The 25,113-nt window shown below is 42.9% G+C and overlaps 1 protein-coding gene across 1 annotated transcript in view; it reads right to left on the reverse strand.

Moving 5' to 3' along the window:
• The window catches only part of msh4 (mutS homolog 4), a 101,918-nt gene that overhangs the window by 62,079 nt on the left and 14,726 nt on the right, over positions 1–25,113 (reverse strand). Inside the window, exons 2-5 of the mRNA XM_048601569.1 lie at positions 22,404–22,564; positions 18,397–18,507; positions 17,100–17,215; positions 4,432–4,605 (exon numbers count right to left, since the gene is read on the reverse strand). Coding sequence (XP_048457526.1) covers positions 4,432–4,605; positions 17,100–17,215; positions 18,397–18,507; positions 22,404–22,564 — 562 coding nt within the window. The remainder of the gene's footprint in view (positions 1–4,431; positions 4,606–17,099; positions 17,216–18,396; positions 18,508–22,403; positions 22,565–25,113) is intronic.

A 25,113-nucleotide genomic window follows, 5' to 3' on the forward strand; every position in this document is an offset into this window, starting at 1 on the left:
ACACAAGAGGCTACTGCATAAGATAAGCATGCATGGCATTAAGGGTAAAGTATTAGCATGAATAGAGGATTGGTTGACTAACAGGAAGCAAAGAGTGGGGATAAATTCTAGCTGGCAGTCAGTGACTAGTGGTGTGCCTCAGGGATTGGTGTTGGGACCGCAATTATTTACAACTTATATAGATGATTTGGAGTTGGGGCCCACGTGTAGGGTGTCAAAGTTTGCAGATGACACTAAGATGAGTGGCAGAGCAAAGTGTGCAGAGGACTGTGAAACTTTGCAGAGGAACACAGATACATTGTGTGAGTGGGCAAAGGTCTGGCAGATGGAATACAATGTAAATAAATGTGAAGTCATACATTTTGGTAGGAGTAATAGTAAAGAGGATTATTACTTGAATGGTAAAAAGTTGCAGCATGCTGCTATGCAGAGGGACCTGGATGTCCTTGTGCATGAATCACAGAAGGTAGGTCTGTAGGTACAACAAGTAATTAGGAAGGCAAATGGAATTTTGTCCTTCATTGCTAAAGGGATTGAAATTAAAAGCAGAGAGGTTATGTTGCAGCTGTACAAGGTGCTGGTGAGGCCACACCTGGAGTACTGTGTGCAGTTTTGGTCTCCTTACTTGAGAAAGGATATATTGGCACTGGAGGGGGTGCAAAGGAGGTTCACTAGGTTGATTCCGGAGTTGAGGGGGTTGGCTTATGAGGAGAGACTGAGTAGATTGGGATTATATTCATTGGAATTCAGAAGATTGAGGGGGGATCTTATAGAAACATATAAAATTATGAAGGGAATAAATAAGATAGAAGTAGAGAGGATGTTTCCACTGGCAGGTGAAGCTAGGACAAGAGGGCATCGCCTCAAGATTAGAGGGAGCAGATTTAGGACTGAATTGAGAAGGAATTTCTTCACCCAGAGGATTGTTAATCTATGGAATTCCTTGCCCAGTGAAGTAGTTGACGCTACTTCAGTAAACGCTTTTAAAAAAAGGTAGATTTTTTTTGAACAATAAAGGAATTAAGGGATACGGTGAGAACGCAGGTAAGTGGATCTGAGTCCACGAAAAGCCATGATCTTATTGAATGGCGGAGCAGGCTCGAAGGGCCAGACAGCCTACTCCTGCTCCTAGTTCTTATCCCTTAATTATGTTTTACAAGCTGATCAGAGGATTAGATAGGGTGGACAGTGGGAGCCTTTTTCCTCGGATGGTGGTGGCTAGCACGAGGGGACATAGCTTTAAATTGAGGGGTGATAGATATAGGACAGATGTCAGAGGTAGGTTCTTTACTCAGAGAGTAGTAAGGGTGTGGAATGCCCTGCCTGCAAAAGTAGTAGACTCGCCAACTTTAAGGGCATTTAAATGGTCATTGGATAAACATATGGATAATAATGGAATAGTTTAGGTTAGATGGGCTTCAGATTGGTTTCACAGGTCGGCGCAACATCGAGGGCCGAAGGGCCTATACTGCGTTGTAATGTTCTATGTTCTAATTCAGCTGTATCATTCTTAATCTTCCATGTTCAAGGGGGCAAAGAACTGGTCTGTACAACCTATCCTTAAAATTAATTCCATCAGCCCAAATATCATTCTGGTGAATCTATGCTGCATCCTCTCCAAGACCAATAAGTCTTTTTTGAGATGCATACTCAGAATTGAATACAGTTACTCTGGAAAAGGTCTAAATGAAGTTGTTTAGAACTGTAGCATAACCTTCACCCTTCCAACAGGATTAAGGAAAATCCCAAGGATTTTTATACATATATAAAACAGCAAGAGGGTAGCCAGAAAGAGGGCTGGCCCTCTCAAAGACAGGGAAGGGAATTTATGTGTGGAGCCAGAGGAAATGGACTCGGTATTAAATGGGTACTTTGCGTCAGTATTCACCATAGAGAAGGACTTGGTGGATGATGAGTCTGGGGAAGGGTGTGTAGATAGTTTGGGTCATGTTGACATCAAAAGGGAGGAGGTATTGGGGGTCTTAAAAAACATTAAGGTAGACAAGTCCACAGGGCCTAATGGGATATACCCCAGAATACTGAGAGAAGCAAGGGAGGAAATTGCTGGGGCCTTGAGAGAAATTTTAGTATCCTCACTGGCTATAAGGGAGGTCCTAAAGGATGGGAGATTAGCCAATGTTGTTCCTTTGTTTAAGAAGGGTGGCAGGGATAATCCAGCTAATTACAGGCCGGTGAGCCTTACGTCAGTGGTAGGGAAGTTACTGGGGAGGATTCTTCGAGACAGGATTTACTCCCACTTGGAAATCAGTGGGCTGATTAGCAAGAGGCAACAAGGTTTTGTGAAGGGGAGGTCGTGTCTCACTAACTTGATTGAGTTTTTTGAGGAAGTGATGAAAACGATCAATGAGGGCACGGCAGTGGATATTGTTAACATGGACTTCAGTAAGGCCTTTGACAAGGTCCCTCATGGCAGAAGATAAAGTCACACAGGGTCAGAGGTGAGCTTGCAAGATAGATTAAAAAAAACTGGCTCGGTCATAGAAGACAGAGGGTAGCAGTGGAAGGGTGCGTTTATGAATGGAGGGCTGTGATTAGCTCAGGGATCAGGGTTGGGACCTTTGCTATTTGTAATATATATAAATGATTCAGCCCAAAATGTAACTGGTTTGATTAGTAAGTTTGTTGATGACCCAAAGGTTGGTGGAATTGCGGATAGCGATGCGGACCGTAAGAGGATACAGCTGGATATAGATTGGTTGGTGACTTGGGCAGAGAGATGGCAGATAGAGTTTAATCTGGAAAAATGTGAGGTAATGCATTTTGGAAGGTCTAATCCAGATGGAAAATATACAGTAAATGGCAGAATCCTTAAGAGTACTGATAGGCAGAGGGATCTGGGTGTTCAGGTACACAGGTCACTGAAACTGGCAACGCAGGTGGAAAAGGTACTTAGCAAGGCATATGGCATGCTTGCCTTCATCGGATGGGGCACTGAGTTTAAGAATTAGCAGGTAATGTTGCAGCTTTATAGAACCTTAGTTAGGCTGCATTTGGAATATTGTGTTCAATTCTGGTCATCACACTACCAGATTGTGGTGGCTTTGAAGAGGGTACAGAAAAGAGTTACCAGGATGTTGCCTAGCATGGAGGGCATTAGCTATGAGGAGAAGCTGGAGAAACTTGGGTTGTTCTCACTGGAACAATAGAGGTTGAGAGGCGACCTGATAGAGGTCTCCAAGATTATGAAGGGCATGGACAGAGTGGATAGTCAGAACCTTGTTCCTATGGTCAAAGAGTCAGTTACTTGGGGCATAGGTTTAAGATGCAAGAGGGAAGGTTTAAGGGTGATGTACAAGGCAAGTTTTTACACAGAGGGTGGTGGGTGCCTGGAACTCGCTGCCGGGGAAGGTAGTGGAAGCAGATACGATCGTAACTTTTAAAGGGCATCTTGAGAAATACATGAATTGGATGGGAATAGAAGGATACGGTCCCCGGAAGGGTACGGGGTTTTAGTTGTGACATGCATCATGTCAGTTCAGGCTTGGAGGGCCAAAGGGCCTGTTCCTGTGCTGTAATTTTCCTTGTTCTTTGTATTCCAGTTCACTTAAGACAGAGGGCAGGGCTTCATTAAGCTTTCTGTAGTTGGACGCCGAAATCTGCTTCATATTTCCTAGTTTGATGGTACTTAGAAAATACTTTAATCTACCTTTCTTAGCTTCAAAGTAGATGACCTCACACTTTTATAAATTATAAGAACATGGTTCCACAGCCAGTAACAACCAGGAGATACATATTTTAGATAATTAACATGGGAACTGGGGAGAGGATTGAACAGAACTTTATTTGTTTAGATCTTAGAATCCCTACAGTGTGGAAACAGGCCCTTCAGCCCAACAAGTCCACACCGACCCTCACAGCATCCCACTCAGACCCATCCCGCTATAACCCACCTAAACTACACATCCCTGAACACTATGGGCAATCCACCTAACTTGCACATGTTTGGACTGTGGGAGGAAACCGGAGCAAACCTACGCAGACATGGGGAGAACATGCAAACTCCACACAGACAGTCACCCGAGGGTGGAATCAAACCCAGGCCCCTGGTGCTGTGACGCAGCAGTGCTAACCACTGAGCCGCCATGCTGCCCTAAATTTATACAGCAAATTGTTCCGACATGGAATCAAAGCACATCCATCAGTAACTATTAAAAGGAATTTGTTACATACTTGAAGTGGGGCGAAAATGCAAGATCATGGGGAAAAGGCAGGGAATGGGACTAATTGAATAGCTTCTTCAATGGAGCTGGCATTGATAATGATAGGCTGAAAGGTCTCATTGTGTTCCATCATTCTGATTTTTGACTGGCAAAAATGCAACATAATTCATTTTTTTTTCTAACTTTATAATGGTTAAAAATGGTTAGCTATGGAAGATTCTTCTCTCAGATAATCTGCTTGTATCTATACCTTGGATCTCTGTTGTTAATGATCAGTTCAAGCTGCTGAGCTGAGGCCGAATCAATCATCGCTGTCTGTTCACTCCCTTTGAAGATAACTTTGAGAGATTTTGGAGCATAAACTGTATTCTGGATAAATTCAACATACTTCAGCAAGGCTGCGGCTGCAGCCAAACAGTAATATCTACAAATGCAAAAATAAAATAAATTACCAACTGTGTCTTCCCTCAGTATTTCCCTTTTGGCCCTTTCACCGTAGCCACCAGGTCATTCACACTGGGCCAGATTTTTGCAGCAGTGGTAATCACACTCAGGTCACTCGGTTCCTTCTTTTTGATGTTAAGAAAGAGCTCTGCATTTCTGATTGGAGATTCTGAACATGTCTCCTCAGAAATGCGGAGTCGTCCTTTAAATCTGTCAGGGTCCTCATAGGCATAGTGCACTCAGGGAGAAGACAAACCACGCCCCCCGATTTCACAGCAGCCAATTACTGTATCCTGTGATTTTAATGACCAGCATCACAGCCAGCCATTTTGACAGCTCCTGCTCATGTGAAAGGGTAGCATTGTAAGTATCAGGTTAAGGAGCCAGGTGGGTAGAGTAGAGGTGGATTGGGAGTAGTGTGCCAGGCTGGCAAGTAGATAGGATGCCACTTGGGTAAAGTGCCAAATAAGCGAGAGAGTGTTTAGGATAAATTGGGATGCATGGGAGAATTCAGGTCTGGAGTGGGGGAGTAGTGGGAATATTATTGGGTCCCAGGATAGAGTGGAGGTGTCAGGTGCAGTGGGGCAGTGTCAGTCCCAGAGGATATGGTGTCAGATCTGGATCTGGGGAAAGTATAATTGAGAGGTGGTAGTGTGCAGGTTAGAATCATTGAGTAATACAGCATGGAAACAAGCCCTTCAGCCCAAACTGATCCATGCCGACCATGGTGCCTGATCAGCTAATTCCAGTTGACTGCATTTGATCCATATTCCTTAAAACCTTTCCTATCCATGTACCTATCCAAACGATTTTTAAAAATGTTGTAATTGTACCTGCCTCAACCACTTTCTCTGGCGGCCCATTCCATATAGCACCACTCTCTGGATGAAGAAGTTGCCCCTCAGGTCCTTCTTAAATGTTTCCTCTCTTACCGTAAACCAATGCCCTCTAGTTTTCAATTCGCCATCCCTGGGAAAAAGACTATAAGCATTCATCCTATCTATACCCCTTGTGATTTTATACATCTCTAAGGTCACCCCTCAATCTCCTATGTTCCAAGGAACAAAGTTCTATCCTGGCCAACCTCTCCCTATAATTCAGTCCTACCAGCCCTGGCAACATCCTCGTAAAACATCTTTGCACACTTTCCAGTTTAACTACGACTTTCCTATAACAGGGTGATCAAAACTGTACAAAATACTCCAAGTACGGCCTCACCAAGACTTATACAACTGCAACATAACTTCCCAACTACTATACTCAGTGCCTCAACCAATGAAGGCCAGCATGCTAAATGCCTTCTCCACTACTCTGTCTACCTGTGACGACCGTTTTAAATTAATTATGTACATGTACTCCAAGGTCCCTCTGTTCCACAACACTCCTCAAGACCGTACCATTTACTGTATAAGTCCTACCTTGGTTTGACTTTCCAAAGTGCAATACCTCACATTTATCAGTATTGAATTGCATTTGTCAATCCTCACCCCACTTCCTCAACTGATCAAGATCCCTCTGTAATTTTTGATAACCTTCCACGCTATCAACAATACCTTCTAATTTTGTATCATCTGCAAACTTACTAATCATGCCTTGTACATTCACATCCAGATTATTTATGTAAATAACAAAGAACAATGGTCCCAGCACTGACGTCTGTGGCACAGCGTTAGTCAGAGACCTCCAGTCCAAAAAAGAACCTGCAACTATCACTCTCTGCTACCTATCATCGAGTCAAATTTGAATCCAATTAGCTAGCCCTCCCTGGATCCCATGAAACTTAACGTTCATGACTAGCCTACAGTGTGGGACCTTGTCAAAGGACTTAATAAAGTCTACACAGACAACAACCACTGCCCTACCCTCATCTATTCTCTTGGTTACCTCTTCGAAAAACTCTAAAAGATTTGTCAGACATGATTTCCCACGCACAACTCCACGCTGACTATCCCTGCTCAGACCTTGACTATCCAAATGTTGGTTGATCCTGTCCCTCAGTATCCTCTCCAATAACTTGCCTACCACTGATGTCAGGCTCACTGGCCTGTAATTCCCTGGTTTGTCTTTGCTACCTTTCTTAAACAATGGAACAACATTAGCCACCCTCCAGTCTTCCGTAACTTCACCAGTGGCTAAAGATGAAGCAAAAATATCTGCAAGAGCCTCTGTAATTTCCTTCCTAACCTCCCACAATATCCGAGGATGGATTTGATCAGGGACAGGGAATTTATCCACCTTAATGTGCTTTAAGGCTGCAAACATCTCTTCTCTGGTAATGTGTATATGGCCCAAAACATTCCCACTTGATTCCCTTACTTCTTTAGCATCCATGACTCTCTCCTCAGTAAACACTGAGGAGAACTCTTCACTAAAAATCTCCCCGATCTCCATGGCTCCATACATAGGCAGCCATGCTGATTTTATTCTCCCCCTAGCCACCCTCTTACTCTTAATATAGTTTTAGAACCTCTTGAGATTATCGTTAACCTTATCTGCCAGATCCATCTTATACCCTCTTTTTGATCCTCTGATTTCCGTCTTAAGTGTGCTCCTACACTTTTTATAGTCATCTAGGGATTCACTTGAGCCCGATAGCTTAACCCAATGTATGCCTTTTTCTTCTTCCTGATTAGAGCCTCAATGTCCCTCGTCAACCAGAGATCCCTAAACCTGCCGGCTTTTTCCTTCACCCAAACAGGGACATACTGTCCTTGGGTTCTTGATATCACACAAAATCCCATTTGCCAGTCATTCCTTTTCCTCCAAACAGATTCATCCAATCGACCTCTGCGAGATCCTACCTAATGCCCCCAAAAGTAGCCCTGCTCCAGTTCAGCACCTTAACCTATGGACCTTTCCTATCTTTTTCTATAACTATGACCATAACTAAGACAGTTATGGTCAGTGGAGCCAGATTGCTCTCGACTGACAGTTCAACCACTTGCCCAACCTCATTTCCTGAGAGGACATCCAGTGTTGCGACCTCCAAACACATTTGGACACATTTGACAAATTCCACTCTGTCCAGGCCTTTTACACTGTGGGTGGCCCAGTCAATACGGAGGAAATTAAAATCTCCAACCAATGCTACTCTATTATTCCTGCAATCTTTCACCACATGTGCTCCTCTAGTACCCACTGGCTATTTCGGGGTCTAAAATACAGTCCCAACAGAGTGACCATCCCCTTCATGTTTCTTAAGTTCTAACCACATGGCCTCATTTGATGACCCTTTCAGAATATCATCTTTCAGCACTGTTGTTTATGCCCCCCCTTATCAAAAGGGCAATTCCCCCTCCTCGCTTATTTATACTTCTGTCACGCCTGTAGCTTCTGTATCCTGGAACATTGAGCTGCCGGTCCTGCCCTTCTCTCAGCCATGTTTCTGTTATAGATATAATAGCCCAGTCCCCAGAGCCAATCCATGCTCTGAGGTCATCTGCCTTACCATTCAGGACTTGTGTGTTGAAATAAATGCACTTTAAACCAGAAGTCTTTTCCCTCCCTTTAGTGCGCCCCTGGCTATCCTGAATAGTAAACTTGCTCTTGATTTTCCCCTGATTTCTCGATGGCCCCTGAGTCTCACCTCCCTGCCAAACTAGTTTAAACCCTCACAGGTAACACTAGCAAATCACCCCGCAAGGATATTGGACCCCCTTCAGTTCAAGTGCAACCCATCCCTCTTGTACAGATCACTTCTACCTCAAAAGAGATCCCAAAGATCCAAGAACTGAAAACCCTGCCCCCTACACCATGCATTCATCTGGCCTATCTTTCTATTTCTATCCTTATTGGAGCGTGGCACTGGAAGTAATCCAGACATCACTACCTTTGGGTTCCTGTTTTTTAACTTCTTACCTAACTCTCTGTATGCATTTCGCAGGGCCTCATCTCTTTGTCTACCTATGACATTTGTCCAACGTGCACAATGACCTCTGGCATTTCACCCTCTCCCTTCAGAATGTTCTGCAACCACTCAAGAGACATCCTTGACCCTGGCACCCGGGAGGCGACATACCATCCTGGTGTCTCTTCTGCAGCCACAGAATCTCTAGTCTGTCCCCCTCACAATTCAGTCTCTTCTGTCTGACTGCACCCTTTCCCTCTCAGCCTCAGAGCCGGTCACAGTGCCACTGACCTGACTGCTGCTGCTAGCTCCTGAAAAGTCATCCCCCCACAACAGTCTCCAAAGCGGTGTACCTGCTATTGAGGGGAAGGGCCACAGGGGAACCCAGCACCATCTGCCTTGCCCCCCTTACCTCTTCTGGTGGTCACCTAGGTAGCTGCAGCCTGCACCTTAGGAGTGACCACTTCACTATAGCTCCTATCAGTGATGTTCTCTGGACCTTGAATAATCCTGAGTGTATCCAGCTCCCGTTCCCTAAAGCAGTCTATCAGGAGCTACAGCCAGGTGCGCTTCTCACAGGTGTAGGCAGCACGGACACTGGAAGTCTCCCTGATCTCCCACATCCTGCAAGATGCCCTAACTACCATCCCCACTGCTTTCAGTCTAGACGGAAAGTAAGTAGAGTTAAAGAGCCCTTACCTGCTCTTACCTCTACCGCTGCTCACCCTCCTCATGCTGAAACCTCTCGTGCAAAGGCTTCAGCACTTCAATTCTAACACTTGCCCACTCTCTTAATGGCTGCTCCCCGGTACACCTTTACCTTGCCAGTCGTCCTCCTCACAGTCCTCTTTTTTGGGTCAGAGAAGGGAGGGCGACACCAGGTTCTCTCTGACCTGGTGTCCAGTCGTGATGACTGTGGCGATGTCTCCCAGAAGTCTGCTGTGATGACTCTCAACCGCCCTCTGATTCACTCTCAGTTGTCAGGTCAATTTAATAATTATTCATGAGTTACTCTAGGTCCTTCATCGTCCAACTTTCTGAGCAACTATTTACTTAACTGCAGCAGAACTCTTCAAATTTTCTGATTTAAATGGATACTTTCAGAGAGTTCCAGGTGCAGGGGATATGCTCACTTGAAACTTCAACTCCCTTGGCATCTTCTGTGTCAGAGATTCCACAGGCCCCCAACGCGTAACTCTCATCAATGCTGCAGAATCAATCATCTTGCCAATGAGCCCAAATTGTATGCAATTACATAAAATGGTCAGCAAAAAAAAGTTTCAAGGCACTTGGATGGCATTGTGGCTCAGTGGTTAGCAATGCTGCCTCACAGCACCAGGGACCTGGGTTTGATTCCACCCTTGGGCAACTGTCTGTGTGGAGTTTGCATATTTTCTCTGTGTCTGTGTGGGTTTCCTCCCACAGTCCAAAAATGTGCAGGTTAGGTGGATTGGCCATGCTAAGTTGCGTATAGTGTCCAGGGATATGCTGACTATTTGGATTAGTTTTGGGAGATCTAGGGTAGGGGGATGAGTCTGGGTGGGATGCTCTTTGGAAGGTTGGTGTGAATAGGCCAAATGGCCTGCCCATCACTTCTTGGCGGCTTTATTAGAAGAAAAAATTGACATGAGCAGATATTAGCGCAGATGACCAGACTTGATGAAAGAGGTAGTTTGTAACAGGGGCAAAAAGAAAAGACTGGGTGATCTATACAGTCTTCAAACAAGGCAGCTGTAAATGAGCAACCAGATGGTAATATCAGGGAATTCTTGCTGGTTTGCTTTTTTCTTATAGGAAAAGCAACTGACTGCCACTTGATGCTCCTTGCAGAAAGATGGGTGAGTCAACAGTGTTTAAATGCCAGCCGCTGACAGGCAGTGTGTACCGCATTAGTTAGAGAGTGGGACAGCTGTATTATTAGAGACAATAAAGAATATGCAATATATCTCCAGCAAACAGGTGGAGACAATGAGGGCGGATGCTTAGTAGGGGAGCATGAGCAATTGTGCTGGGACCTCCAGGAACAGACACAGATGGTAAATGATGACAGCTGGAGCAGCTGAATGGACACTCTCTGGAAATAAAAGGTGCCTTTGGGGGAAGAAGACTGCTTTGGATGAAGGAGCAGACAAAGGATTCCTTAGCCCAACATAAAACATAGACTTTTTTCCATGTAAATATTGTAAGGGCTTCCTTGTTTTAAATTAATTTCCTTGTTTGTTTGTAATGACCTGAAGCCACTGAATAAAGAATCCTTGCTTCTTGATCTTTGGAATATCCATGCATTCAAATCTCTGTTTCATTTCAGGAATAGTCGGCAGGATTCAACAGCATAGGCATCAAGTCATGGTTCATTGGAATTTAGAAGAATGAGGGCAGATCTTATAGAAACATATAAAATTGGTTCAGGAACAGCTTCTTCCCGGCCATTATTAGACTGATGGATGGACTCTCTAGCCTCAAATGACTGATCTTGCTCACGTGATCTCATCTAGCACATGCTGTGTGCAATGTAACCTGTACCTCTAAGTTGTTTTGATCTGTACATCCTTGCTTACTATGATCTGTCTGTACTACTCGTAAACAAAGCTTTTCACTGTACCTCTGTACATGTGACAATAAATCCATAAATTATGAAGGGAATAGATAAGATACAATCAGGGAAGTTCTTTCCACTAGCGGGTGAAACTAAAACTAGGAGGCATTGCCTCAAAATAAAGGGGAGCAGACTTAGGACTGAGTTGAGAAGGAACTTCCTCACCTAAAGGCTGTGAATCTGTGGAATTCCCTGCCCAGTGAAGCAGTTGAGGCTACCTCGTTGAATGTTTTTAAGGCAAAGATAGATAGATTTTTGAACAGTAAGGGAATTAAGAGTTATGGTGAGTGGGTAAGTGGAGCTGAGTCCACAAAAAGATCAGCCGTGATATTATTGAATAGCAGAGCAGGCTCAATGGGCCAGTTGGCCTACTCCTGCTCCTATTTCTTATGTTCTTATGGCAGAAGCGGTTGAAAGGCATCTGGCTCAGATGGATTGAATAGCGGAGTTTAAATTGGTAATGTCTACGAAGGAGGCTGAAGCTGCTCCAACATAACTGAAGGTTCAGGTATAAGTAGAAACTAAAAGGGTGAGGCTCAGGTGTGTTCCTTTGGCATTATGATGGAAGGAAGCAATACTCCTAGTCAGGATATTCTACTTGTTCTAGGGTAGGAAGTTGGATGGATTCAGGGGAGGACAAGAAATACCCAATGATCCAGCAATTGTCTTGAAATGTTCAAACTTGTGAGCTGAGTAAGAGCCAAGATGAGGGCAACAAATCTGAGAGACAGCAACCAGCAATGCAAGGACGTCTTCATTCTGTTTTTAAGTGCCATCATATTTGGGATGCTGCTGATGTTTCCTTTTGTACGTTGAGAAAGCGTCAATGTCTGCAGTCAGCTGCTGAATTCTTGGTGCTTGCCCTCAAAAGAATGTGTTCAACAAAAATAAAACCCGTGTTTTGGATTTTGATGTTTTGATTCATATCAATGTTGTCTATTTTTTTTAGTGGAAAAAAATCCAAAGAACCGCAGATGCTAGAAATCTGAAACAAAAACAGAAATTGCTGGAGAAACTCAGCTGATCTGGCAGCATCTGTGGTGAGAAAGCAGAGTTAATGTTTCAGGTTTAGTGACCTTCTTCAGAACTTAAGAAGAAGACCTGCTGAGTTTTTCCAGCAATTTATGTTTTGCTTCTTGATAATGAATGGGATTCCAGAGTCTGATGCTGATTCAGACACCCCTCACCTCTCTTCCACTCCCATCCTACTTTCCTCCTAATTCCCAGGGTGATACTTTTAGCAAGGTTCCTGTCCTACTCTCTCTGTTTAATCCCAGCAGCCTGCCCTTGAAGCTTTCAACATTCTACCTAATCTGCCCTTGTGGTTGTGATTTCACCACCTCAGCCCATACACATAGAAACTTAGAAGATAGGAGCCTGCCTAGCCAGTTCTGCTATTCATCACGATCATGGCTAATCGTCCGACTCAATAGCCTATTCCTGCTTCCTCCCGATAACCTTTGATCCCATTCACCCTAAGTGCTATATCTTGCTGCTTCTTGAATACATTCAATGTTCTGGCATCAATTACTTCCTCTGGTCATGAATTCCCCCTGCTCACCACTCTTTGGGTGAAGAAATGTCTCCTCATCTCCGTTCTAAATTGTCTACACCGAATCCTCAGACTGTGACCACGGTTCTGGACACAACCACCATTGGGAACATCCTCCCTGCATCTACCCTGTCTTGTCCTGTTAGAATTTTGTAAGTCTCTGTGAGATCCCCCCTCATTTGTCTGAACTCCAGCGAAAATAATCCTAACCTAGTCAATCTCTCCTCATATATCAGTCTCACATCCCTGAAATCAACCTACTAAACCTTTGCTGCACTCTCTTGAGAGCAAGAACATCCTTCCTCAGAAAAGGAGACCAAAACTACACACAATATTCCAGATGTGGTGTCAACATGGCCCTGTACAACACAAACTGCTCATCTCCTAACCTTGCATTACGTGGGGGTTTAGTTCTTCACAATCTTCAATCTGGCATCACAATCTTCATTTGCCCATCTGCCTCCTCTTCCAATGTATCAACCTCTAAACCCAGTAGGAGAAAGCATACTCTGGCTCCTTTGTTAATTCACTGAAACATACAAGTGGGAAGACGCCATTCAGCCCCTCAAGCTTGCTCCTCCTTACAAATAGATCATGATCTAATTACTCCACATTTCCATGTGCCCCTGATAACCTTTCACCACGATCCCCCCTTGATTATCAAGAATCTATCTACCGCTGACCTAAAAATATTCAAAGTCTCTACTTCCAACATGTTTTTGAGGAAGACATTTCCAAAGACACTCAACTCTCCACAATAAAAAGAAATTCTCATCTCTGTCTTAAGTGGAAGACCTTTGATCTTTACACATTGACCCCTAGTTCTGGATACTCCCACAAGAGGAGCTCCGCAGCCACCCAACCAAGGCACCTCAGGATCTTCTGTTTCAGTCACCTCTTAATGCTCCAGACTCCAGTCTAGCCTGTCCAAACCTTTCTTCATGAGGCACCCTACTCGTTCCAGATTTTTAAAAATTCGTTCAGGAAACTTGGGTGGCACTGCCCACCCCAAATGCCCTTGAACTGATTGGCTCTCTGGGCCATTTCATCCACATTGCTTTGGGTGTGAAGTCACTTGTGGCCCAGACCAAGTAAGGATCGCACGTATAGTTACAACATTTGAAAGAAATTTGGACAGGTACATAAATAGGAAAGATTTAGAGGGATATGGACCATATGCAGGCAAGTGGGATACTTTAGTTTGGCAAACTTGGTTGGCATTGGCAAGTTGGATCAGAGGGTCTGTTTATGTGCTATATGACTCTATGATTGCAGACTGGATTGAGGATGCACAACTGGTTATGGCATAAATAGGCCTCAATGTGAGGGAATGGGCAACATTTGTCATGGAACATCAGTGTGAGAAAGCTTATTGGGAACGTGAGGTGCAGATGTTCAAAGAAGGCTGCAGTGGATCTTTGAGGTACTGCCAAGGGGTTAGGGGGCAGCAGTAGCTCGGCACAACTACACACGAACTTTTATGAGTACAAGCAAGCTTAAGGGGGGGAGGCTGTTTTCCGTATCAGTGCAGTTGAAGTTGTTCAATTGTATCATCCTCCTAGATCTTTCCTTCAAATCAAATCGGGACAAGATATTGAAGGACAGTCTAGCAGAAGGTCAAGATACAGTTGAGGAGGTTTAATAGTGGCAAACATCAATTGCCTTTTCTCAACAGACTGGATCACATCATCCAGATTATAGGGAAAGACTGGACTCCCAGGAGCAAGTGACATTTTACACAGTCAGGACTGTAGACCTTAGGCTGAAAAAGGCAGGTGGAACAGATTGCTACACAGTTACTGACCTATCCCCATGGCAAGCCTTGCTGCTCAACCTGCCCAGGGATGTTCTAAAGAGGTGTTTAAATTGTGACTGGACCAGGTGGTTCAAGCAAGACTGCCTTTAGCAACCATTGTCACCGACACTGTCAGATACAAAAACCTATCCAATGCAATGGTATTCCTTGTCACCAGATGTAAATTGGGTCTTCCACCAAGGACCAGGCACAGGTGAAATTCCTCCGGGAAGAGGTTCAGTCTTATGGGGAGTGATAGGGACCTGCCCCACAGTCAGCATGAAATTTGGCTAAGTAAAAATGTTGTGTTCATTTTTGGGAAGTTATTTGTATCTTCTTTCCTTTACTTCATCATCAATTCTTCAGTTTTAGATTGTAAGGAGTCTACATTTGTCTTCACTAATAGTTTCTTTTTACATGCTTAAGGGAGCTTTTACTACCCACTTTAATTTTCCTTGCACGTTTACTTGCATACTGAACCTTTTCCCTTTTATCTAATGTATTGGTCCTCATTTGCTGAATTCTAAACTTCACCCAGTCCTCAGGCATGGTACTCTTCTCTGAATTTAACACTATCCTCAACTTCTTAGAACACAAAACATAGAACAGTACAGCACAGTACAGGCCCTTCGGCCCATGATGTTGTGCGAACTTTTACCCTAAAAACAGAAAAACAGAGGTTATATTACAAGTTGAGATGGAGTGTTTGTCTTATGAAGACTGATTGAGTAATCTAGGTCCATACTCTCCAGAGTTTAGAAGAGCGGAGATCTAATTAACATGGAACAGTACAGCACAGTACAGGCCCTTCAGCCCACAATGTTGTGCCAAACTTTTACCCTAAACCTAAGGTCTATCTAACCTCCACCCCTACCTTACACTATCATCCATATGCCTATCTAATAGTCGCTTAAATGGCCCTAATGAGGCCGACTCCACCACCCTCTCCGGCAATACATTCCACGCCCCAACCACTCTCTGAGTAAAGAACCTACCTCTGACGTCTCCCCTATATCTACCTCTGCTCACTTTAAAACTATGCCCCCTCTTAATAGTTACCTCCACCCTAGGAAAAAGTTTCTGGCTGACCACTCTATCTATACCTCTGATCATTTTGTACACCTTCTTCTGTTAACTATGATTGAGCCACTGTGCTCTTTCATCCAAAACAAATGTATAACAGTTGCAATGCATGCATTCATTCATTCCTTAAATATTAACCATGTCTATCCACTATCATGCCTTTTAATGAAATTACTCAGTCAATCAAACCCAACTCACCACTCATACCTGGGTAAGTTTCCTTTGTTTAGATTTAGTACTTAGATTCCAAATTTAGATTGTATGGTTTACTTTACATCACAATGAAGAATTCTATCATGTTATGGTCACTTTTTCCCAAAGGACCTCTCACAACAAGATTATTAATTAACCCTTTCTCACTGCAGAAAGTCAAATCTGGAATAGCCTATTCTCTAGTTGGCTCTTCAACGAATTGGTCTAAAACAAAATCTTGTACATATTCCAGGAATTCATCTGCCATAGTATTACTACAGATGTGTTTTGCCTAGTCTATGTGCAGACAAAATCACACACAATACTCCAGCTACCTTCTTGCACGCATCTTTAATTTCCTGTTTAATGCCATCCTCTAGGTATCCACTACTGCTTGGAGGCCTGTAGATAACTCACACTACTGTTTTTCATTGCTTATTGCTTCTTAGCTCCAAAAAAGATGCCACATCAATATTTCCTGCATTAATATTCTTCCTCACTATTGCACTGATTTCACCTTTTAAACAATTTTCATCAATTTCATCAACAACACTGCCCCACTTCCTTTTCTGTTTATGTGTGTCCTTCCTAATAATTGAATGTGCTTGATGTTCAATTCCCAGCCTTGGTCACCCCGGAGCCATGGTTAATGTAATTGCAATATTATAACTATTCACAACTAACTGTGCTGTTAACTCATCTAATTTATTGCAAATGCTCCATGCATTCAAGTATAGTACCTTTAGACTTGTCTTTTTTGAAATTTTTACCCATTCCTTTTGTACTCTAATCCTAATTGTTGCTACTAATTCTTTCCTCTGCCTTCAATTTTTGCTTTCTACTTTTCTATCTTTCATTTTCATCTTTGATCCTTCACATATCTCCCCATTCAAGTTTCTGTCCCTCTGCCACTCCAGCTTAACCCCTCCTTAAATGTCCTTGCAAGGATATAGGCCTGGTCCTGCTGAGGTGCACCCTGTTCAGGTTCTACAGGTCTCATCTCCACCAGAATCAGTCTCAATACCTCAAGAATCAAAATCCCTCCTTCCTACATCATTCCTCTATTACATATATTAATTTGGTTTCTTCTCCTATTCCTGATCTTGCTAGCATGTGGCACTGGGAGTAATCACGAGATTACTATCTTTGAGGTCCTACTTTTTAATGTGTGTCCCAGCTTCCTACGTCCTATTTGCATCTCTCTTTTGTTTTAATCTATGTTATTGGTACCAACAACATTCCAAAACAACGGAAGCTGTAAAGCACTTTGGAATGTCCTGAGATACTGTAAGGCACTACAAAAATGCATGTTTTTTTCTTAAATAAGTAATTATTAGTAAAAGCTCACTGTAAAATGGAATGTGTTGTGCGCAGGCCAAATGCCTTTAATTCTTAACTTAATTCCGTACTTCATCTGAATCTCCATTAGCACAGTGCTGAATTCGGGTGTGCAAAGCTGCTCAATGTATTCCAGTCCCTTTGTTTCATTAAAGTACTTTCTCTGAACAGTACTGAGAGCCACACTCTGTGAGAAAGAAAAGGAAAATATTCAAGAACTGGCAACTTTTAATCAGCATTTTATTTACAACACCATGCCTTGGCTTCCCAATAAAATTTCCAGCAAACTTAGCATAACAAAGTACTCACTGTTTCCACACAAGTCAGAATGTATTATGACTCAATCAATTTGGTAATCAATTGCAGACTAACTTCAAACACCAAATTCTCGAGTGCTCTAATTCATTCAAATTTTTGTATTCCATTTCTTAAATTAAAATTGTATACATAACCCATATACATTATTAATATCCACTATAAAAGGTCAGATGTTAACATTCTTCCTGACAGCCTCTCAATGTCCATCTCTGCAATTTCGCCAATCCCCAACAACTCTCCAGGATCTCTGCAGTCCTCCAATTCTGGCCCCCTTGTGCGTGCCCCATTTTAATCACCGCATCATTCTTTTCCAGGACTTCAACTCCTAGGCCCTAAGCTCTGAAATTCTGTTCTTAAATCTCTGTCTCTCTGCCTTTCTCTCCCCTTGAAGGCAGAGTCTTAAAGCTTACCACTTTGATCCCTTGTCATAACAGTCCCTTAAGTGTGTCACATTTTGACTGATCACCCTTCTGTGAAGTACCTTAGGAGGATTTTACAATGTTATAGTTCCTATATAAGTATAAGTTACTGTTATTTGTTGCTATAATGAGAAAATGTACACAGCTTTCCTATATGAGTTCGATGTGTGACCCAAGCACACTTCCTGCACTGACCTGCCCACTCTAGGGATCTTTAGGATCAGGGGATGGGTTGGGTATGTACCTCTCCCCTGCCATCAGGGCTCCTGGATACTACTGGAGGCCAACAGCTGACAGAACCCTCAAGCCCAAAGTTCATGTGGGAGAAAACAGGAGCAAGAGAATGCCACACAATTCATTGAGCCTGCTCTGCCATTCAATACTATCATTATCCTGAGACAGTGTCCCATAGTTTCTCTTCATCATTAAGGGAGGATAAGGAGCTGGGTGGTCACAGCAATTTCAGTTGGCTGATGTATGGTTGCCAATAGTGATACAAAAGCAGTCAGCAAGATGGCAGAACTGGATTAGGTTAGAAATCTCACAGAATTGTAGAGATATTGTAAAACAATTATTATGTCCAAAACCTAAACACAGAATAAATACTGTTGACAGACTATACCATTCCTACTTTAAAATTTTCTGTGATAAGAGTAAACAGCTTAGTCCCACTTCCTTTATCACAAGCGGTATTTGGCATAATAATTTCTAACGGTGTTAAAATCTGCAACTTGGTAATAACCTGTAAAACAAACATAAGGCAGGAAGTGACCCATCCAATTAAATAAATGATTCAAACCCATTTAATTTTTCATAGTTATTATTTTTATTTCAGAAATAAGCAATATATATATATAAATTATTACCAATGAAGCATTATAAAACTGCACAACATAAGTAAGAAGGTTCCTAGCTCAGCTCATCGTCTGTTTTGCTACTCCAGCTGGATTACTGCAATCAAACTGAACACCCCTGGGACAGCAAATGGAAACAAATCAGGCAGATTTTCACGTCTTAGTGCTTTCTAGAGAATCCAGCTGGAAAATACATATGTAGACTCTTGTATCAGAAAGGGATGGGACTTGCTCATGACAAGAATGCTTTCAGAATTATAGGGTTATGCCTATCAGGAAGGAAGGTCAAAACACCAGGTTATAGTCCAACAGGTTTATTTGAAGACACAAGCATTCAGAGTCTTGCTCCTTCTTCAAGTGTTAGTGAAAGGTGGCATTGGACACAGAATTTATTATCAAAAGATCAAAGCATCATAGAACTGATGCGAACGTATCAAACAAACCTAAGATGGCTGTCAAATCTTTAATCAGTTAGAACAGATTAATATGCAAATCACAACATTTTTTTAAAGTCACTGCTCTGAGATAACTAAAGGTTTTATCAGTGTACCAGAGGTGACATCTCAGGTCGGACAATGCATTTTAGGTATGAGGCCTTGTTTTGAATCTAGGTGTGTATTAACTTGGAGTCAGACTGGTTTTATTTCCAAAGTAGGAATTTATAAAATGCCACACTGACTGTCTACAAATTGTGTGCTTTTTGAACAAAATAGGATATATCTGCAATTACAAATCTGCAAATGTAATTTCACCCTATAGATTTATATGGGTGTGTGTGTGTGTGTGTGAGTGTGAGAGAGAGAGAAGGGTGGGGGGACAGAGAAAGTGTGTGTGGTGGGGGGGGGGCGGGGAGAGTGTGTGTGTGTGTGTGTGCGCGCGCGTGTGTATTTGAGAGAGATTGGGGAGAGGGAGAGAGAGAGTGATTGTGTGTGAGGGAGGCAGTATGTGTGTGTGACAGAGAGTGTGTGTGTGAGAGAGGGAGTGTGTGTATGTGAGTGTGTTTGTTCACACATGTGCTTGAAAAAAAGAAATTGTGAGTGTGTGTGGATCAGTATGTATGTGACAGAGAGAGTGTGTATGAGAGAGGGTCTGTGTGAGTGTGTAAGTATGTGAATGGGGTGAATTTGTATTTGCAGAAACATTCTATTTTGTTCAAAAAGCACACAATTTGTAGACAGTCAGTCAATGTGGCATTTTATAAATTCCCACTTTAGAAATATAATCAGTCTGACTCCAAACCAAAACACAAACAGATTCTAAACAAGGCCTCACACCTAACATGCATTGTCTGACCTAAAATGTTACCTCTTCTTTACACTGATAAAACCTTTAGTTCTCTCAGGACAGTGACTTCAAGGGAATTCGGAGATTTACATATATGTATTAACCAATTAAAACTTTCTAACTGATTAAAGATTTAACAGCATCGTAGGTTTGTTTAGTACATCCTCAGCGGTGGTGTGACCCTTTGATCTTTTACTTATAAATTCTGTGTCCGATGCAACCTCTCTCACTAACAGCTGAAGAAGGAGTAAGACTCCGAAAAGTCGTGTTTTCAATAAATCTGTTGGACTATAACCTGGTGTCATATGATTTCTGACCTTGCCCACCCCAGTCCAACACCAGCACCTCCACGTAAAACGGTAGGATGCAAAATAAGTGTGGGTTAGGATGGCAGTTGGTTAAGAGGTAAGGGAGCTAGATGGGCAGGTTGCCAGGTTGGTATGGTGCCCAGGCTGGGGTCAACTGGGGGATAGTGGTTAGGGGTTTTATGTGAATGCGTTTGGAGTGAGGGGGTAAGGGTGACGAAGCCAGCCACAGCGGGGAGATATGCTTGGGCTGGCAGTGCCTAAGATGTATGTTGAGGCTGGCAGGGCTGGGTGGACAGCAGATGAATATCAAGACCAGTGGTAATGATAGAGGTGTGTCAGGGCTGATAGGTGAAGGGGTGTTAGGAGCTCAGGATAGCAGGAAAATGGGGTGTCAGATTCTGAGGGTATAAACCAGCTAGCAAAAGTGGTTTCAGGCTGGTGACAAGTGGGTTTGGAGAGGGGCTATGGGGGGAACCTCGTTAGTGGCTGTAGAATCTGGGAAAGTGTAAGGCAAGTGTGATAAGTTGTGGGGGTGGGTAGTCAGCTTAATACTTAGGTGGTCAGCTTAATACTTAGGATATTGACTAAGTTTTTAATTGACTAAATTTCCTGGGTAACTATTAACGGAAGCAAAACGTGCTGAATTCTCTGACTTTAACGGATTCTTTCGGAGGACTTCAGTGGGAATTGCCTATCGGAATCTTCAACTACCTGGGTAATTCACACAGAGTTTGCTGCTTCTGGAATCCCACATAGTTGTTTCAAAGCACAAATCCAATCTGCACTACTCTGATAACTATCTGGCCACCAGAATATTTGAGGCACTTGCTTTCAGGAGCGGCACAGTGGATCAGTGGTTAGCAGTGCTGCCTCACAGTGCTAGGGACTTACGTTCAATTCCAGGCTTGGGTGACTGTCTGTGTGGAGTTTGCACATTCTCCCCGTGTTTGCATGAGTTTCCTCTGGGTGTTCTGGTTTCCTCCCATAGTCCAAAGATATGCAGGATAGGTGGATTGGCCATGCTAAATTGCCCATAGTGTCCAGGGGTGTGTAGGTTAGTTTGATTAACCATGGGAAACGCAGTGTTAAAGGGATAAGGTTTGGGGGGTGTGCTGAGGTAAGTCTGGGTGGGATACTCTTCGGAGAACCTGCGTGGACTTGTTGGGCCAAATGGCCTGTTTCCACACTGTAGGGATTCAATGAATTATCATATAATCTCAGTATTTAAAATACGTTATGCAAGAATCATTTTACCTTGTATCTTAGGACTTATTTTACTCACATTCTAAAATGTAATAAGTATGTATTCCACAGTGTCAAGAACTGGTTGTGAATTTTGAGTTATCATATATTGTCTGCCGGGTCAGTAATTGCTTTCCTTATACAATTATTTGAGCATGTGCTGACTTAGTGATTTCAGCACTGCAGTAGAGGTGTGAGAGTTCAAATTACATCTTCATAATTTCTGGGACTGATTCAAAACTATCTGGTAATTAATGGACTAGCAACAGATGAAGGAAATTACCGTGCAAACTGCCAGATTGCAAAAAAAGACCCAAATGAATAGTCAATGTCCTCCTGGTCTGACCTTAATGTGATTCTACACACAGAATTATGGATACCACTGGACCCATCAGGCATGTGCTGGCTCTTTGAAAGAGCTGGCCCTTGCCCTGCATTTCTCCCATTGCCCTGCATTTCTTTTCCTTTTGAAGTATTTATTCAATTCCCTTCAGTAGGCTGCTACTGACTCGGTCTTTCAGGCAGTGCATTCCAGATCTTAACAACTCGAAGTCTCATCTCCATTCTTCTACTTCCTTTGCCAATTGCTTTAAATCTGTGTCTGATCTTTCTGACAGCGGAAACAGTTTCTCTTCTGAAACAGTCTCAAAAACTTGTTCTGATGATTAAAAAAAGCATAACTATTGATCACTGAGGGATTTTTGGGATGTGGGAGATTCTCCCGGGGCAGAGCGTAATATTTATTATTCATCCCTCCTCTCATCTTTCTCATCTAGCTTCCTCATAAACACAGTAGTAGCTGAATGAGAGACTGCATGAAGTTGTGGCACAGTCACAACAAGCCTCCTTCTGTGCTGTTAATATCTCTGATTCTATGTAAATGTACAATAATCTCAAGAAGGGCATGGGAAACTGTAAGCAAATGTAGATTTATTTGTTAAATGCATTACCTTCGCGTATGTAGAGTTGTCTGCAAACTGGGACAATATTAACTCAGGGCTCTTCAGGTCAATGCTCGCCATTCCTATTTCACCCCGAGCAAGCCCACGCCCCTCCACTACAGCTACAATTACTGATGCAACATGAGCTGAGACTGCTGAAGAAGAGGTAACTGCATACAAGAAAATGTATAAAGAAAACTACAAATGTAACAGCTGAACTACAGTCTAAATGCACTATCTACAAGAGTGCACTTTCAAACCTTCCATCGAAAAATTATACTTGTGTGTTCATGTAAACACAAGCCACAGATTAATGAAAAGTAAACTGAAATGGCAGAAATCTCACTTCAAAGGTGAACAGTTCAGTCTAACTGTGTCATATCAAAAATATGATTTTGCATTAACAAATCCTTTTTATTCAGTGTTTCACTGGAAGTTTAAATTAAAACTTGCACTTGGGTTTTGAATGGAGAGTGCATATGATTTGATACACAATAAATTACAATTATACAGGACATATATGGGGAATGTGGATTGGGAGCTGTTATTTGAGGGCAAAACTACATCTGGCATGTGGGAAACTTTTAAAGACCAGTTGATTAAAGTGCAAGACATGCATGTGCCTGCAAAACTGAAGGATAGGAATGGCAGGATCCAGGAACCATGGATGACAAGGGAAACTGTAAACTTAGTCAAAAGGAAAAAGGAAGCATACAATAGGTCTAGGCAGTGACAAATTGACAAAGCCCTTGAGGGGTATGGAGAAATTAGGAAGGAACTTAAACGCAGAATCAGTAAGGCTAAAAGGAAACATCTTTAGCAAACAGGGTCAGAGACAATCCCAAAGCTTTTTATGCATGTATTAGAAGAAAGAGGGTAGTAAGGGAAGGAATAGGCCCCCTCAAGGACAAAGGAGGGAAGTTATGTGTGGAGCAACAGGAAGTGGGTGAGATCCTTAATAAGTATTTTGTATCGGTATTCACCGAGGAGTAGGACATGACTGACGTTGAGATCAGGGGTGAATGTGTGAATACTCTAGAGAATGTCAATATATTAAAGGAGGAAGTTTTGGGTGTCCTAAATTGCATTAAAGTAGACAAATCCCCAGGCCCAGATGGGATCTATCCCAGGTTAGTGCAAGAGGCAACGGAAGAAATAAATGGGGCATTAGCAGATATCTTTACATCTTCTTTGACCACAGGCGAGATTCCAGAGGATTGGAGATTAGCCAATGGGGTTCCTTTGTTTAAGAAAGGAAGGAGGGATGACCCAGGTAATTATAGGTCACAGAGTCTGACATCTGTGGTGGGGAAGCTCTTGGAGAGGATACAGAGGAACAGGATATATGCACATTTGGAAGAAAATGGACTAGTGAGCGACAGGCAGCGTGGTTTCGTACAAGGAAGGTCATGTCTCACGAACCTGATCGAACTTTTTGAAGAGGTGACAAAGATAATTGATGAGGGAAGAGATGTAGATGTAGTTTATATGGACTTCAGTAAGGCATTTGATAAAGTCCTACGTGGCAGATTGGTATAAAAACTAAAATCACATGGTATTCAGTATGGGCTGGCTAGATGGATACAAAGCTAGTTTGGTCATAAAAGACAGAGGGTAGCAGTGGGTGGAAGGATACTTTTCAGAATGGAGACCGGTAACTAGTGGTGTTCCACCAGGATCAGTCTTAGGTCCTCTCGTGTTTGTAGTATATATAAATGATTTGGAGGAAAGTGTGGGTGGTCTGGTTAGTAAGTTTGCAGATGACATGAAGATTGGTGGAGTTGCTGATAGTGCTGATCATTGTGAAAGGATACAACAGGACATAGACAGATTGGCGACTTGGGCACAAAAATGGCAGATGGAGATTAATCCAGTCAAATGTGAGGTGATGCATTTTGGAGGATCAAATTTAGGTGTGAATTATACTGTAAATGGCAGAACCCTTAGGAACATTAACATACAGACGGATCTGGGCGTGCAGGTCTACAGTTCCCTAAAAGTGACAACACAGGTGGCCAAAGTGATTAAGAAGGCATATGGCACGCTTGCTTTCATCAGCTGGGGCACTGAGTACACAAGATGGCAAAACATGTTGCAGCTATATAAAACTTTTGTTAGACCGCATTTGTAGTATTGTGCGCTGTTTTGGTCGCCACATTTCCAGAAGGATGTGGAAGCTTTGGAGAGAGTGCAGAGAAGGCTCACCAGGATGTTGCCCAGTCCTGAGGGCATTGGCTATGAGGAAAGGTTAAAAAGACTAGGATTGTTTTCACTGGAAAGACGGCAGCTGAGAGGAGACCTGGGCACAGATAGGGTGGATAGTCAGAGGCTTTTTCCCAGGTTTCAGTTACAAGGGGGCACAAGTTCAAGGTGAGAACAGGAAAAGTTTAAGGGACATGTGCGAGGGAAGTTTCTCATACAGAGAGTGGTAGGAGCCTGGAATTCACTGCCAGAGGAGGTGGTGGAAGCAGGCACATTGGTGACATTTAAGAGGTATCTGGATGGTTACACTAATAGGGAAGGAATAGAGGGATAAAGACCTAATAAGGGCAGAAGGTTTGTGTTTTAGTTTAGTCAGGGCACAACGATCAGCAGAGGCTTGGAGGGCCAAAGGGCCTGTTCCTGTGCCGTACTTCTCTTTTGTTCTATGTCAATGGACTGGTAGTGCTTTTCCTTTCCATCTTGCATTGAGTGTATTGCTACAGCACTTCAATAGCAC

The sequence above is a fragment of the Rhincodon typus genome, chromosome 10, assembly GCF_021869965.1.
Source record: "Rhincodon typus isolate 14 chromosome 10, sRhiTyp1.1, whole genome shotgun sequence".
NCBI classification, from domain to species: domain Eukaryota; kingdom Metazoa; phylum Chordata; class Chondrichthyes; order Orectolobiformes; family Rhincodontidae; genus Rhincodon; species Rhincodon typus.